Source organism: Aulostomus chinensis, chromosome 18 (genome assembly GCF_037954235.1).
Source record: "Aulostomus chinensis isolate RoL2024-O1b breed Wild chromosome 18, RoL_Achi_v1.0, whole genome shotgun sequence".
Lineage (NCBI taxonomy): Eukaryota > Metazoa > Chordata > Actinopteri > Syngnathiformes > Aulostomidae > Aulostomus > Aulostomus chinensis.
Window position 1 is genome coordinate 24,272,021 of NC_141337.1, and position 15,122 is coordinate 24,287,142.

The window sequence follows — 15,122 nt, forward strand, 5'->3', positions numbered from 1 at the left end:
TGAGAGTTGCAAATCCTCTTCTAGGGGCAGGGTGCAGTTCATATGACTCAGGAATATGAAGTTCGTTTTTATTTCATTTTATTAGGGAGATAATACACAATCCAGATTTAAAAGTCTACAAAAAAGCACATTTAGATACACAGTAATCTACCTGTCTCCCTTTGCACAGACACATTTTAAAGTGTGCAAATACAGTTCATTAGTAGAGTAGTATGCTGGAGATAAATGGTAAAATGTAGTTTTCACCATCCAAAAATCAAGCATTTATATATTTATATGCATGGTGGTGCAGTGGTTAGCACTGGGTTCGAGCCCTGGCTCAAGCACAGGATCTTTCTGTGTGGAGTGTCCATGTTCTCCCTGTGCCTGCTTGGGTTCTCCCCGGGTTCTCTGGCTTCCTCCCACAGTCCAAAGACATCAAGAGGGGTCTAGGCTGATTGATACTCTAAATTGACCGTAGGCGTGGCTGTGAGAGTGAATGGTTGTCTGTCTATATGTGTTGGCCCTGCGATGGACTGGTGACCCATCCAGGGTGAACCCCACCTCTCGCCTGAAGGCTGCTGGGATAGGCTCCAGCCCCCCACGACCCTTAACAGGATAAGCGGTAAAAAAACTGATGGATGGATGGATGGATTTTTGATTAAAAAAAATATCTGCATAAAAAATTACCCCAAATACTCAGGGGCTCTTGAAGGAATCTTAACATGAGTACAATCTGCAAACTGACAGTAATTTTAAACACAAATTACATCTCGATTACTGTTTGAAAAATCCTTGTCTGAAGCTGTAAAAAAGTAAATAGTGAACAGTTCTGCCCATCTGCTCTTTGTTTTTTTTCAGTTCAACCTGCTAAACATTTATCTTTTATTTGGCTGAGAAGGCACCCAATGAATACCAAAGGAAAAGAAAAGAAAAGAAGGTGTTTTTGTTGAGAAGCAAGCCAGAAGGAGTGCATATGGAAATACTCAGTTTTATCCCCTAGGGGGCAGAAGTGGCTTTTGATACAGAGCTAGAACATAGACTGTTCACAGCTGCTGCAAAAGATGTTCACCATCATAAATGTCTCTTTCTTTGGCAAAGGAAGTGGTGTGTGTCCGAAACCATTCCAAACGTTGGGCTCTCAAAGCAGTCATTACAGTGGCAATGTAGCATACAGAGTTTAATGGAAAGTGTACGAGTATAAAATCTAAGCAATGATGTGATTAAGACGAGGGGAGTCTTTCTTCAATCATTCCTTACATGACAGAGCAACACTGACAGGTCTTACGCTTGGAAGCACCTGCTGCCTCCTCTGTAGTGACTGAAGATGAATGTAATTCTTTGTCACCTTGATCTCCCTGGACTTGAACTCCAGCACCATTTCCATCCAGCGGAATATTCTGGAATACTTCTTGTTGGGACTTCTGATCTGCCACATTGTCCACTGTTGACTGTGGTCCCAAGACATGTTCTTCTCCATCCTCAGTGATGATCACTCGTTCCACAGGGATCATATCTTCCTGGCACTCACCACCGGGACTGGTTGTAGCCTCGGCGTACCCCAGGAACAAAAGAGTAACTGGGCCTTCCTCCAAATTATGATTCTCTATGTTAACTTCTTTTCCTGCCGTGTCTCTCATCATCATCATGTTTCCATCTGGGTTGTTGCCATCCTCGATGTCTACACTTCCACCACCATTTCCTATCTCCAGCTGAGCCTTCAAGTCGTCGTTTCTGGAGCTGTGTAACTGTGCGTTCTCTTTGGACATAGCATGGCAGGCAGAAAAAGACTGGTCTTTCTCTTCTGGAACTCTGTAAACTTCTATGTTCTCCATCTCTGCTTGGTTTGGTGTGACCGTGACCTCATCTAACAACACTTTCATCCCAACCCCATCAATGACACTCAAGATCTGCCCGAGCTCTTCAGTTGAGGGCTCATCTCCCAACCCACCAACGGTATGAATACTTCTCCTGCCATCATCGAAGACAGTGTTAGCGACTGGAGCATCAGCTGGTGTGGACACAGGGGCTACTGACCGGATAATGGTGGCGCCCGTCTTTGGGTCTCTCTCCACCTGCACTGATAACATTCCCAGAACTGCAATAAAAGGTACAAGAGAATGTGATTTAAAAACCATGGAAGGTACTGTATGATTCAAACACAACTGGATAACAATTGATTTTAGTGAGAGAAACTCTTAAGTTTCAAGTTTAGGTGATCATCAGGTGCTTACTTTCTGTATGTCTAATGAAACTGCTACTGAATGCATCAACGGCCTGTGTTATTAAAAGGAAAATGTCAAGATTAGAGCTTTATGTGACTACCGTATCCAGACAAAATATTCAACAGAGGCAGACAAAATGAGCAATAAGCAGCATGGTTTGTAGGCATAAAACATTAACCAAACATAACATTGTCCTCCTGCCATTCACCTAAGTCTCATTAAGTTGAACCCTCAAGGCTGGACACTGCAACATTAAATAAAGAGTACATCATTTACAAGAGAAGAGTAAAGAGAGTATGATTTTATTTTTTGCTTAAATCTCTGTTTCTAGAGCCCCTTTCACACAGCACCAAAGACGCGGGTCAACGCGGGTTTTTCAGCACTCTGAAAGGGTCGACTCTGCATTTCGACCCGCGTCAACCGACTTGCCAAGCAACCCGGGAGTTTAGCGGCTTGGCTTGGCTCGGCTCGCCTGCAGTGTGAAAAGGGCAACCCGCGTTGTCTCAGGTTTCACATGACCTTCCTGTCGCGTCCTGATTTTGTCACTGTGTCGCCTGTCAAGCTGTCATCGTGGAAGCTCCGGAAAAAAAAAAGAAAAAAGAAAAAAACTTCAGCTGGGCTGAGCGCTGCCCACTCATCTCTCAATAAAGTTTTGGCCTCTGCCATAAGATCAGTCCTCCTGTTGATGTCCCGCGAACAACAACGCAAACGTTCGACTTGACAACGTCTATCCTGTCGGTTGTTTACCTCTCAGTGTCCCGGCACACGTTTATGTGTAATGATGATGTTGTCAGCACGATAACATAAAAGATAGGAAAAACACAAGCACGCAGCCCTCACAGTGGGAGTTCAGACCCGGGTTTTTTGGAAGCTTGAATGCGACCTATTGCCAAGCAAACACGGGTCCAAAAACCCGCATAGACATGCGTTTTTCAGTGTGAAAGGGGTACAAGAGGGGCGGCATGGCTCAGAGGTAAAGTGGTCGTCTAGCAACTGAAGGGTTGCTGGTTTGATCCTCACTTTTCCCAGTGACGATGTTGAAGTATCCTTGAGCAAGATATTCACCCCCTAATTGCTCCTGATGGCCCTGCGACATACTGGCGACCCGTCCAGGGTGAACCCTGCCTTTCACCCAATGTAAACTGGGATAGGCTCCAGCCCCCCTGTGACCCTTAACAGGTAAGCAGTATGGAAAATGGATGGATCTCTGTTACTATTGTTAGTACTATAGTCCTACTCCAGCACTGCCAAGACAAATAGTTACAAAGTGCCTCAATCTGGGTTTTATGTTTTGTCAGAAATCAAATGCACTCACTTTCTCAAAGTTCTCAGCCACATTCTGTGCTCTTCATTAACAGATGGGATGAAAATAATCTCTGTACATCTATGACTAGATGATCTCAACTACCATTTATCCAATCAATGTCCAATTTCCCATGTGCACTACTGGTGCCCCAAGGAAGCGCAACACTAAGTTATAAATATGGAGTGTAAAGGGGTTTGGAATTTCAGTTTTTGAGATGTAAGACTGAAATAAGAGAGCTTTAAAGATGGCGGACTGAGCGACTGACTGAGAACACCGGACAAAACAGATTTAACAACATCACAATACATGATGGACTGACATGAGAGAGCTTTGAAAGTGACATACAGAGCTCAAATACATGATTCTAGACAGCTTTGATGTGCTGATCAAAGCAGTCAGAGATCAGAGAACCGTGGAATTGACTGACTGACATTATAGAATGAGATCAAAGTCAGAGATTATCATGGAGGTTTTTTCATGTCTCACAACCCATGACCCCTCGGACAAAGGGTCCTGCGCTAGTGTCATAAAATGGGCTAAAATAAACTGTGTTTCATTTAGACCACGTACATGTCAGTCTGTTAGGACAGTTTGTATTTGATGTGTAAAAGTAATTAAAGGTTCCAACTTTACATTAAAAGGACTAACTTGCACTTCAGAGGACTCAACCAAACTTTGAAGCAAAATCAGATATCCACAGTGTTAGCCAGTCATATATGTAGAACTTACAGCTGAATGTTGCAAGCTATTTCTGTGACTCACCTGACCGACCATCTTGCCCACTTTCTTGAAACATCCTTTGTGCCATCTGTTTGGAGAAGTGACCCTCACTGAAAAAAAACCAACCACATTTATGTAGCACGTGTTAAAAAACATATATGATAAGAGTAGCAGCACAGCCCACTAAGCCTGTCCTTCCTCTACCTGGTCTCTTTTGCCTCTCCTGCAATCTCATGTCTTCCTTTATAAGCTAAACAGGTACACATCTCTCTCTTTCTCTTTGGTGGATCTGAATTCTGAAGATGGGAGGACGCAGAACAACAGTCAACCAATGGGAACCACTGAATACTTGGTGATTGACCTCTCACACTATTTCAATTTCAATTTATTTAGGATAGCCCCTTGAGATGCAGCATCTCATTTCGAAGGAGGTCCCAAAAAAAATACTAAAAATATGAATACTCACAGACAGAGAGATTCAATAAATTATTGATGATTATCTGAGCTGTCAGTGTAGCTTAATAAAGGAAATGTGCTATAATACACTGATGTATTCATTTCGTGGTGATATTAGGTGCACCCTATCTAATGAGATCAGTACCCTGGATGGGTACCTTGGCCCCCAGCACCACAGTAAGGAACCTGGGAGTTCTCTTTGATCAGTATCTGTCCTTTAACTCCCACATTAAGTAAATTTCTCGGACTGCTTTCTTTCATTTATGAAACATTGCTAAGATCAGACACATCCTGTCTCAAAAAGATGCAGAAAAACTAGTCCATGCTTTTATCACTTCCAGGCTGGATTACAGCAATTTCCTCCTATCAGGCTGCACCAATAAGTCCCTAAAGACTCTCCAGCTGGTCCAGAATGCTGCTGCCTGCGTGTTGACGAGAACTAGTAGAAGAGACCATGTCTCTCCTGGACTGGCCTCTCTGCATTGGCTCCCTATCAAATTTAGAATAGAATTCAAAATTCTCCTTCTAACATATAAAGTCCTCAACAGTCAGGCTGCTTCATACCTGACAGAGCTCATAGTACCCTATTATCCAGCTAGAACCCTTCACTCCCAGGATGCAGGGTTACTGGTGGTTCCTAGAGATTCTAGAAGTAGAAAGGGAGCCAGAGCCTTCAGCTATCAGGCTCCCCTCCTGTGGAACCGTCTCCCAGTTTCGGTCCGGGATGCAGACACCGTCTATACCTTTAAGAGCAGACTTAAGACCTTCCTTTTTGATCAGGCTTATAGTTGGACTACTTAGGCTGGCCCTTAGATATGCTGCTATAGGCTTAGACTGCCTGGGGATCTCCCATGGTGCACTGGGCTTCTCTCTCCTCCTCTCTTCCCTCTCTGTCCTCCTATATGTGTCACATTTATAAATCATACTCATATGTGTTACTAACTCGTCTTCTTCTGCTGAGCCTTCGGGCTCCCCTTATCCCAGATCCCGGGTGCTGCTGGAGGAGGCTGCAGACCTGAAGAGGCTCAAGCTGCCACCCGTAGCTCCACCTGCTCACGTGCCCGTCTGTCCATCAGTCTCTTCCTTCTCTCTCTCTCTTTATTTCTGTCCCACTGTCTCTTTCCTTCTCTATCTCTGTCTTTCTCCATGATCTGTCTTTTCTCTGCCCTGCTCTCCTGCTCTCTTTCCCCCCAACCGGTCAAAGCAGAAGGCCGTCCCCATTGAGCCTGGGTCTGCTCAACGTTCCTGCCTGTTAAAAGGAAGGTCTTCGTCGCTGCTGTTGCAGGATGTGCTTGCTGATGGAGAATTGTTGGGTGTAAATTCATTGAAGGAGTGTGGTCCTAGACCTGCTCTACTTGGAAAGTGTCATGAGAGAACTTTTGTTGTGATTTGGCGCTATACAAATAAAACTGACTTGACTTGACTTAACATAGAGTGTTTGTCAAATGTGGTCTAGAGACCCGATTCGCCATGTGACACCTGAAAATGTTGAAGTACAATGTATAAATTTATATCATAAAAGTAATAAAATTGTTACTTTATGGCCTGAAGAAATACTCACACAGCAAAAATGACATCAGTTTTGCTTGGCTTAAAATTTCAGGCACCACTTGATGTTAAGGCAGCAGCTCTGATTTACAGAAATTGAATGGTTGAATTCAGTTTTAGAAAATGAATTATTCATCACAAAATTATCACAAATTTTTTAAACTCCCACATACCCCCTGCAGTTCTCTGTCGTGCCCCATGTACCCTCCTTATCATTACAACTGTATATTTTACTGATTTGTTGATGCTTACTGCCTTACCTTGGAACTGCCCTAAAATGGTTTAAGTCCTACTTATCTGACAGGTTTCAGTTTGTTAATGTTAATAATGACTATTCAGAGTACAGCAGAGTTACATATGGTGGACCACAGGGTTCAGTTTTAGGACCGATGCTATTCACTCTTTACATGCTCCCATTTGGTGACATAATACGGAAGCACTCGATCAACTTCCACTGTTATGAGGACGACACACAACTCTACTTGTCGATGGAGCCAGACGACACAAGCCAGTTTACTAATCTGCAAGACTGCCTGAAAGACATTAAATCCTGGATGTCTTCTAACTTCTTACTGCTAAATTCAGATCAAACTGAGGTCATTGTGTTTGGACCTAAACACCTCAGGGACACCTCTCTAATCGGATCTCTACTCTAGATGGCATCACCTTGACCCTGAGTACAACTGCAAGGAACCTTGGAGTCATTTTTGACCAGGACCTTTCCTTCAGCTCCCACATAAATCATGTGACTAGGACCGCCTTCTTCCACCTGCAGTATCACTAAGATTAGGAATATCCTTTCCCAGAGTGATGCTGACAAACTGGTGCATGCATTTATCACTTCTAGGCTGGACCACTGCAACTCTCTCCTGTCAGGATGTCCTAAATTCTCTCTAAAGAGTCTCCAGCTGGTCCAGAACGCTGCAGCCAGGGTTTTGACGGGAGTTAAGAAGGGAGAGCACATCTCTCCACTTTAGCTTCTCTCCACTGGCTTCCTGTAGGATCTAGAATCCACTTCAAAATCCTTCTGCTGACTTATAAGGCTCTCAATGATGAAGCTCCATCCTATCTGAAAGAGCTCATTAGTCCCTACTGTCCCACCAGAGCACTCCACTCCCAGAATGCAGGTCTTTTAGTGACTCCCAGTATCTCTAAAAACAGACTGGGAGGTAGAGCCTTTAGTTACTGGGTTCCTCTACTGTGGAACCAGCATCTCTCCATGGGTCAGAGAGGCAGACACTTTAACTACGTTTAAGTCCAGGCTTAAGACTTTCCTCTATGACAGAGCCTTCAGTTAGGACTGGTTCAGGTAGCTCTGAACCATTGATAGCTATGCTGCTATAGGCTGAGACTGCTGGGGGACACATCAGGTTACATGGAGCCCTTCCCTCCTCTTCTCTCCTCTTCTCTCTTCTACTCTCCTCTCCCCCTCTCTCCTCCTCTCCTCCCCGCACATTTTTGGAACTGTCATTACCATTACTTGTTGCACTTCGTAGTTTGTCCTTGGTGTCTCGCAGTCTCTCTGTGTTTCCACAGATCCACCAGAGCTCCAACCGCCGCCTGCATCACCCCCCCCACACCCCCCTCTTATTCCCTACTATTACACTGGCCTGCGCTCCCCTTCCATGAACCAGTCTACCATCCAGTCCCCCATCAAGCTGGCTTGCTCTCCCTGCCTCCCCTTCCAGAAGCTTCCTTCTTCAGCTGTGATTAACATTTCCATGTTTCCCACATTTTGCATTGTAAACTGTTTTCTTGTCTGTAACAACATCTACTGCACGTCTGTCCCTCCTGGTGAGGGATCCTCTTCTGTTGCTCACCCTGAGGTTTCTCAGATTTTTCCCTGTTAAAAGGGTTTTCTATGGAGTTTCTCCTCAGTCGATGTGAGGGTCTGAGGGCAGAGGATGTTGTTATGATGCCATGTGCGGCCCTTTGAGACAAACTGGTGGTGAAAACGGGCTCTACAAAGAAAATTGCCTTGCCTTGCCTTGTGGTGGGTTGCTACCCTCTCTCGCCCTTCTCACCTATTACATTTGAAGCACTTCTCTCTGCATTGCTGGTTTCCTTTTTCTGCTTGTGACAAAATGCAGAATGAAAGTTATGTCATTTCAGTCAAAGTCTTGCTGTTTCTCAGCTGTGACTCCATTCTGTCACCCTGACTTAAACGACCATTCTTCATGCAAAGGCTTAGTTATGGTAAATTATTATCTGTCAAGAAAAAATAGATTCAAGGCAGGCATAGTCATGAGAGGGACAACGAGGAGATAGAAGCTGATGGTAAGCTAATGGTGATTACAGCAGCTCATCTGGACTTTTTACCTTCTATGTCCTCGTCACTGTCAGCCTAGGAGTCCAAAAACTGATAAATTGAAGCACTCTCTTAAAATCAGAAAAATGCTGCCAAACTCTCCCGGCCCAATGCTCCCCAGCCCAGTGTTATAAGACTGACAACCCCAGAGTGAGATGAGATGCATTCAGCCTGCACAGTGAAGTGGAACGTTTGCTGGAGGTCAAAGGACATGCTCTCATACATTTGCTTTACAGCAATTATAGAGATAAATGACATTATCATATTAAATGGATTAAATTGTATATCTAAATGATATATTCAAAATTGAAAACAATAATGGAAAGCCTTTAAAACAGAATATTTGATTCATTAAAAACCTCATTTCGAGAGTTCTTTTTTATGTGGCAATACAATACATGTATTGTCTTTTTTTTTTTTTTATTCATGATCTACAATTCACATCTCAACTGTACATGCTAGCACAGGGATGATGTGACCATTGTTGTCATGTTTGTTTTCTTCCCAAACAATTGCCAAAGCTCTAGGATGTGTCAAGAAGCCAAAACAAGTTGCAACTTGTAAAATAAGAGATGTCCATGCTCCATATTTCATATGAAGTTCAATGAAAAACATATCAGCCTTAAGGGAGAAGTTGACCTTAAGGGGATGCACTGATTGCTGCCTACAGATTCTAAAATCATGAAATATTTATTGACATTCATTTCAATAATTTCAAACTTGCTTTTTGCATGAAACTTGGATAGTGAACACTGTGAAATCTCCCTCTTCCAAAAAAATAAAAAATAAATAAAAATGCTACCGCCCACCCACCCACACACAAACACACACCCTCCACTGAGACTTCTAATATTAATTTCCAGAAAGTAGCCACACTTCTTCCAAAAGTGTGTTCTCAGGCCCCTGGGGGCACTTGAGTATGAGTGATGGCCTCCACTATCCAGCTTGACAAATGCTCCTCAGACAGGACCTTGCCAGCTGTCTGACATCCATCATAAACAAACAGTTGAGCACAGCTTTGTAACATCCTGGTGCGCTCCACATAGAAGACGACAGAGACAGAGGGCGTGAAGGTACAAGAAATATAACCTTTCCTTTTCCTCCAAATTTAAGAAAGGAGGCCAAAGAGCTCACAGATCAGTAGAAAGTAGACTTAAGCCTGGCCTTAAGAGCCTTAGGCTGAAAGTTCAGATTAAGGCACAGAGTCTTCTATTTTCATGAGAGAATACAAAGGAGGACTGATGCACATGCACAGCTGCCATGTTTCCTACCCATTTTGCTGACCCTAGTACTAGTAACAGGGCTGTTTTCAGTGATAAAGTGTTCAGTCCCACATCTTGAGAGGCTCAAACGGCCCTCGTCATTGCAAGTCCAACAGAGAGAGAGAGATCAGGAAAGTGCAATCGATGCACAGCCTGCAAAAATTGTGAAGCCAGAACATGGCTGCATGGTGGCTTGCCTTCATCCCCACATGCCAGAATGAGATGGCAGCCAAATAAAATATTCAGTGAAGAGTGTGAAAACTCCTTTTGTTGCAGGCTGCGAAAGGAAGCACAGAATAATACTGATACCACAGTGTAAACCACAGGGTCATCACCCCAATCAGCAAACAAGCACTTAAATATTTTCCACTTGTATGAATAAAAAGCGCTGAGTGAGTGAGCTCCGGCATTCTGAATTACCTCAACAAGCTCTAGAAGTAAGCTGTGGCCAAGCAAATGCTCCAGCGCAGGGGCTGAGCAACTAGCTTTCACTTCTGAGGAGCCGAATGGAAGATGTCTCTCCTCAATTAAGTCAGGAAATTGGGTCACTCTTGCAGAGGCCATTACATCCCAGAAAAAAAGAGACTTTACTGTAGGTCTGCAAACCATGTTTGTTTTGGCCAGGATGTGGCTACTAGGGTTACCTGCACCTTTCCCTTCCTCACTTTGTCCAACACCTGCTGTAACAGAGGAAAAGGAGGAAATGAATAGCTGATTTCAGGGGGGCAATTTTGGCTTGTAAATGTGTGTGTATTCCTCCTTGACGAGGACGTGTTATATGAACAAGCACAAGGCTGTCTCTCTACTTGACCTCGTCCTGGTCAATATTGGCATCTATGTCCATCTTTAGAAATGCACGCATGCACAATTTTTGTGTGCTAATCTGCGTGCTAACAGAATATACAAAGCAGTCTTAAAACCACAGGACATCAACCATTTTATATTCTAAACCTGCTGAGGAGGAATGGGCCTGAAGGTGACAAGTGAAAGACGAATGGTCAGAGCTGTTTCACTGAGCAACTTGTCCCTTAAGGACTTCTTCTGTATGAGAATATAACAGGGGAAAAGTTCAAACTAAAGATCAAGAAAGAGAGAAAGATGGAGATGAACAGACAAGACGGGGAAACAAGACAAGGTCTGGCAAGATAAAGAGAGAGAATAAAATGTTTGTTGATTTGATCTGAAAGGTCGTAAAGTGCCCTTCGTGCACTCTGAAGATTTCCCTCCTCCATTTAGTTTCACTTGCTCTAACTGTCAAGCTGTTTCATTTAACGTGGCCCATCTGTGCCATGATCAATGTTCATAGTCATATTTTAGACATAACTGAAGTTGATTTTAAACATTGATGAAAAAAAGCAGGCCCGTCACCTCCACCCAACCAGTCAGTTTTGCTACAACAAAAATGTAACTACAGTTACAGCTGTTGCTACCCCTCAGATTTATCTGCTGAAATTAGCAAATTAAGCTCAGCTAGTTTTTATTGGTTTGTGTGGAAGTTGAGAGAGGCAATGCTTGTCATTAATTTTTTTTAATGCCATTATATCACATGCTAATGGGATATTATCGTGATTACAATTTTTTTCATCTTTTGACGAGATAATATTTCAGGTCATTATCACAAGGTAAAGGTATTTTTCTCAAGATAGCAGGGTAATGACCTCATTATAACAAGTTATTTTGTTATTACAAGATAAGGACTCCCAATAACAGACATCTGCTGAGTATGCTAGAGAGTGAATACCCAATGAGCTGGGCTGACGTAAAAACTGAAATGCTTGTTGGGTTAGAGTCCAGCAACCCAGACAGTATCATGAGTGCAGTAGCAGTAGTAATTGGTGTTCCAATTAACATTTGAGCTTTGAATATAGTAAAGGTCGGTTCAAACAAAAATATGTATCCAGGCAGACTGGTGTTTTCAGCCATGAGACAAAGGCTACATGAAAGACCTTGGCATAAAGTCTGACTGAAATCTACACTTAGATTTTTTTTACAGCAGCAGCATGTTGATGTTGCATACTAATGTGGCATCTACATAGGAATAGGAAGTAGATATTTATAGGCAGTGGAACAACAAGGCAGCCACCTTCCCACAATGCCTTTTTTCAAAAGCTTCAAACTCCAAACATGTGCATCACATGCTGTGACAGAGCTCTCACACTAACTGCCAAGGGTTAAATTACTTCAAAGCCTCTATAGTGGAAGCCAGTAAAAGACAAGCATGAATAAACACACATGAATATTTCTGTATAGTATATATATATGTTTGTATGTCTGCTCTGTAAGATGTTACATGACTTGATGATTTATCCAGCTCTCCATTCATGTTCCACTGTGTGGCATCAGAGGGAAAATTCCATATCCTCCTTTGGAATGAAGTAGAAGAAACAGACAATTCTGCCTAACATTTTGTTGCCAGAAAGATAAAGGAGGAATTATAGTACCTTCAAGTCAAACTCATCCAACAAAAGTGGAGATAGGCTGTCCCTGCTGCTGGCAATGCACATGTCCTGAGGCAACGGGTGGTTGGAAAGCAGAAATGTGTTGCATACTATTTGTGTGGGAGGTCGCTGCAGAGTGCATCATGCACCACTGGGCTACTGACAGCAAAGAGCTTGTTATGTGTTGTTTATTTGTTGTCAACGGAGTAAGTCCCGCAGGGAATCGTATTTAATGGGATGCATAACGGCTCAATGGAAAAAAACCCAACTAACATCACTATAATGATTTTTTTCTCCTCTGCTGTCATGACCTTTTCCCTTCTTGCAATATTTCTCTCTTAACGTCACAATGTTGTTTTGTGTGATCATTTCTTTATTAATATTGTCACTTATATGAGGAAGTTGAGCCACGATTATTTGATATAAGGTACATTGAGAAGCAACAACTTCTTTTTAAAATCACACCAGCATCCTCCTTTAACCTGACATGATGGACCATGTTACTGTACATAAAAAAAGTAAAGAGAATCAAATCAAAACAACAGAAAATAAATGAATCATGACCCCCTACCCCAAACACCCACCCCCCACCCCAAGCACACACACGCACACACACACACACACACACACACACACACACACACACACAAAAACACACACACACACACACACACACACACACACACACACACACACATACAAATTTAATCTCCGGTATTTTCAAAACCTTTGGAAACTCTGCTGGCCCCCCTTGTACTGTAAGTTTGGAAACTGTTACTGTTTTGAGTGTGTGTGTGTGTGTGTGTGTGTGTGTGTGTGTGTGTGTGTGTGTGTGTGTGTGTGTGTGTGTGTGTGTGTGTTGGGGGGGGGCTCATAATGTGGTCATCAGCAGCATCCACCAGATGTCTGTTTAGCATGGATAATGAACTACAGGCAATGCTAACCTTGTTGTCTTTTCTTGAGGAAGTTTTTGTTCCTGAGGAATGGTGAGAAATCCTTATCAGTGTGGATGTAGCCTTGAACAGTTCTGCTAGTGTATTTACAAATTAAATGTTGCTAAGAATGAATCAGAGTGGTAATGAAGTCCAAGTATTCCCACCCAGAACACTTGATCTAGGCGTTGGCTCACATGTTTGGCAACAGTCACAAGACATAATATGACATGCGGGTGGGACACTCGACTTCTAACATGAGGCAGTTGGGGAGGAAGGAGGACAGCGAAAACAAAAAAGTAGATCTGACCTTTTATGGTTCATTGCACTTACAAAGAAAAGTTTTCTCCAGGTATTGCAGAAAACAGTTGACAGGGCCTAATCATCAGGGGATTTTATATTGAACTATTTTTCCTCTCTCTTCCTTTTAAAAAAATGTCAGATTAGAAGAATGACAGAAACCACTCTCATGGCTTTAAAGTGCATACGAGGAGGCCTCTTTGCTTAAAGACTGGAAACAAGAGAAACAGCCTTGCGATCAACCTGTTAAGCAACACGTTTATAATTTTCCAATCTATAATGAATACCATCTATAGCTGTATTTGTATAGATTGATGCAAATATAACATATACAGTAAATGTCTATAAAATACCTGTAGTGCTGGCAGGTGAATTTTTTTTGGTTCCCCCTTTATCAAGGCATAAATGTTGAGCGTATTTTCTCACTTTGACTTAAACTAGTATTTTAATTCAAATTGCAATGACTTTTTGTACGAACTTGGTGTTTTTAAGAAGAGTTCCTTGACTTTTATAAAGTTTTCTCTGGAATTAATTATGTTCAACCAAGGTGTGACAGACCTTTTACTGTGCAGACTTCAACCCCTCTTCCTCTGTGTCCCTCTGCAGCTTGCCTGTGACGCCTCCCCTGGCAACAGAAGAAAAAGGGACAGTTTAAAAGAGGGACACCTGGTGCTAATTGGTCTTTGTTGTCTGGGTGGGTGAGGCGTGTCACCAGAAAGAGGGGATAATGATTGGGCAGTTAAAGTACAAGCTGAGAAAACATTTTGTTGATGAATATAACAAGTTTACAGAGATAATGGCCCCAATGATGGATCATCTCATAATATATCTGATAAAATGTAATGGAATCTGTACACCCAACACAGCCATCGCAGAAAATGCCAAAACTACACTTTCTTTAGTTGCACTTAGAAACTTGTAATTGTCATTTGAGGACTTGCAATGATGGACTTCGACAATATTTACAGACCAATCATGATATTATTCACTTCTATAGACATAAACCACACGAAACTATATTCTACTCACCTCTTACAGACTCTTTAAATAATATTCAATAGAAAAAAGTAATTTAAAAGAATATTCCAAAAAAAGCATGTTCAAATAAACTCAAACAGCTGCAGCAACAGACAGAAATGTGTCCAAGAACTAAAGTCATGCTGGTGGGTTACACCCTCTCTTGAAAAAGCAACACCCCTTTTCAGTCATGATCTGTGCAGACAAGGACTTTGTCTGTGTGAAAGCAAAATGCGGAGAGAAACGGAGGGGGCCGGGGTTATTTTTACGAGACGTGACTGCCAGATTAAAGTGGCGAGATACAGCTGGCAGCGTGCAGGGTTACTGATAGAAATAGTTGAGTGACGCAGCACATTGTATACATGCCGACACTGTATCTGCACTGTTAATGTAAGCAGGCTGGGGTCCACTCCAGGGCCTTTGCTGTCTCTAATGAAGTCGGTCACTCTAGTTTGGACTTCACCATTGCTGATTTTGCATCAGAGAGAGGTCAAGCAGGCTCCACAGTCCCTCAAACCGTTCATTTCACAGATCAGTGATTATTAGCCAGCATGTTATCAGAGGAATGTTCTTTGCACACTCACTTCAGGCAGTGCAGATCAAGTGAGTCTAGACCACTGAAGTGACATCA

The 15,122-nt window shown here is 42.7% G+C and overlaps 1 protein-coding gene across 2 annotated transcripts; it reads right to left on the reverse strand.

Moving 5' to 3' along the window:
- Nucleotides 1-90: 90 nt before the first annotated feature.
- On the reverse strand, nucleotides 91-14,631 carry LOC147245860 (uncharacterized). Of its 2 annotated transcripts, XM_086184774.1 has the most exons (5): nucleotides 14,504-14,631; nucleotides 14,033-14,099; nucleotides 4,273-4,340; nucleotides 2,214-2,256; nucleotides 91-2,077 (listed from the first exon to the last, which is right to left on the reverse strand). In XM_086184774.1, the coding sequence occupies exons 3-5, from the start codon at nucleotides 4,282-4,284 to the stop codon at nucleotides 1,236-1,238; spliced, it is 897 nt and encodes a 298-aa protein (XP_086040900.1). In that variant the 5' UTR covers nucleotides 4,285-4,340; nucleotides 14,033-14,099; nucleotides 14,504-14,631; the 3' UTR covers nucleotides 91-1,235. The 2 variants fall into 2 exon arrangements, with proteins under 2 accessions (XP_086040900.1, XP_086040901.1); XM_086184775.1 differs by lacking the exon at nucleotides 2,214-2,256.
- Between the last annotated feature and the right edge of the window lie 491 nt (nucleotides 14,632-15,122).

What these genes read in the sequence shown, in the direction of transcription:
- LOC147245860 (XM_086184774.1), bottom strand. An exon ending in TTTCATTAGACATACAGAAA is followed by an intron (nt 2,078 to 2,213) that starts GTAAGCACCTGA and finishes CTTTTATTGCAG; the next exon opens with TTCTGGGAATGTTATCAGTG.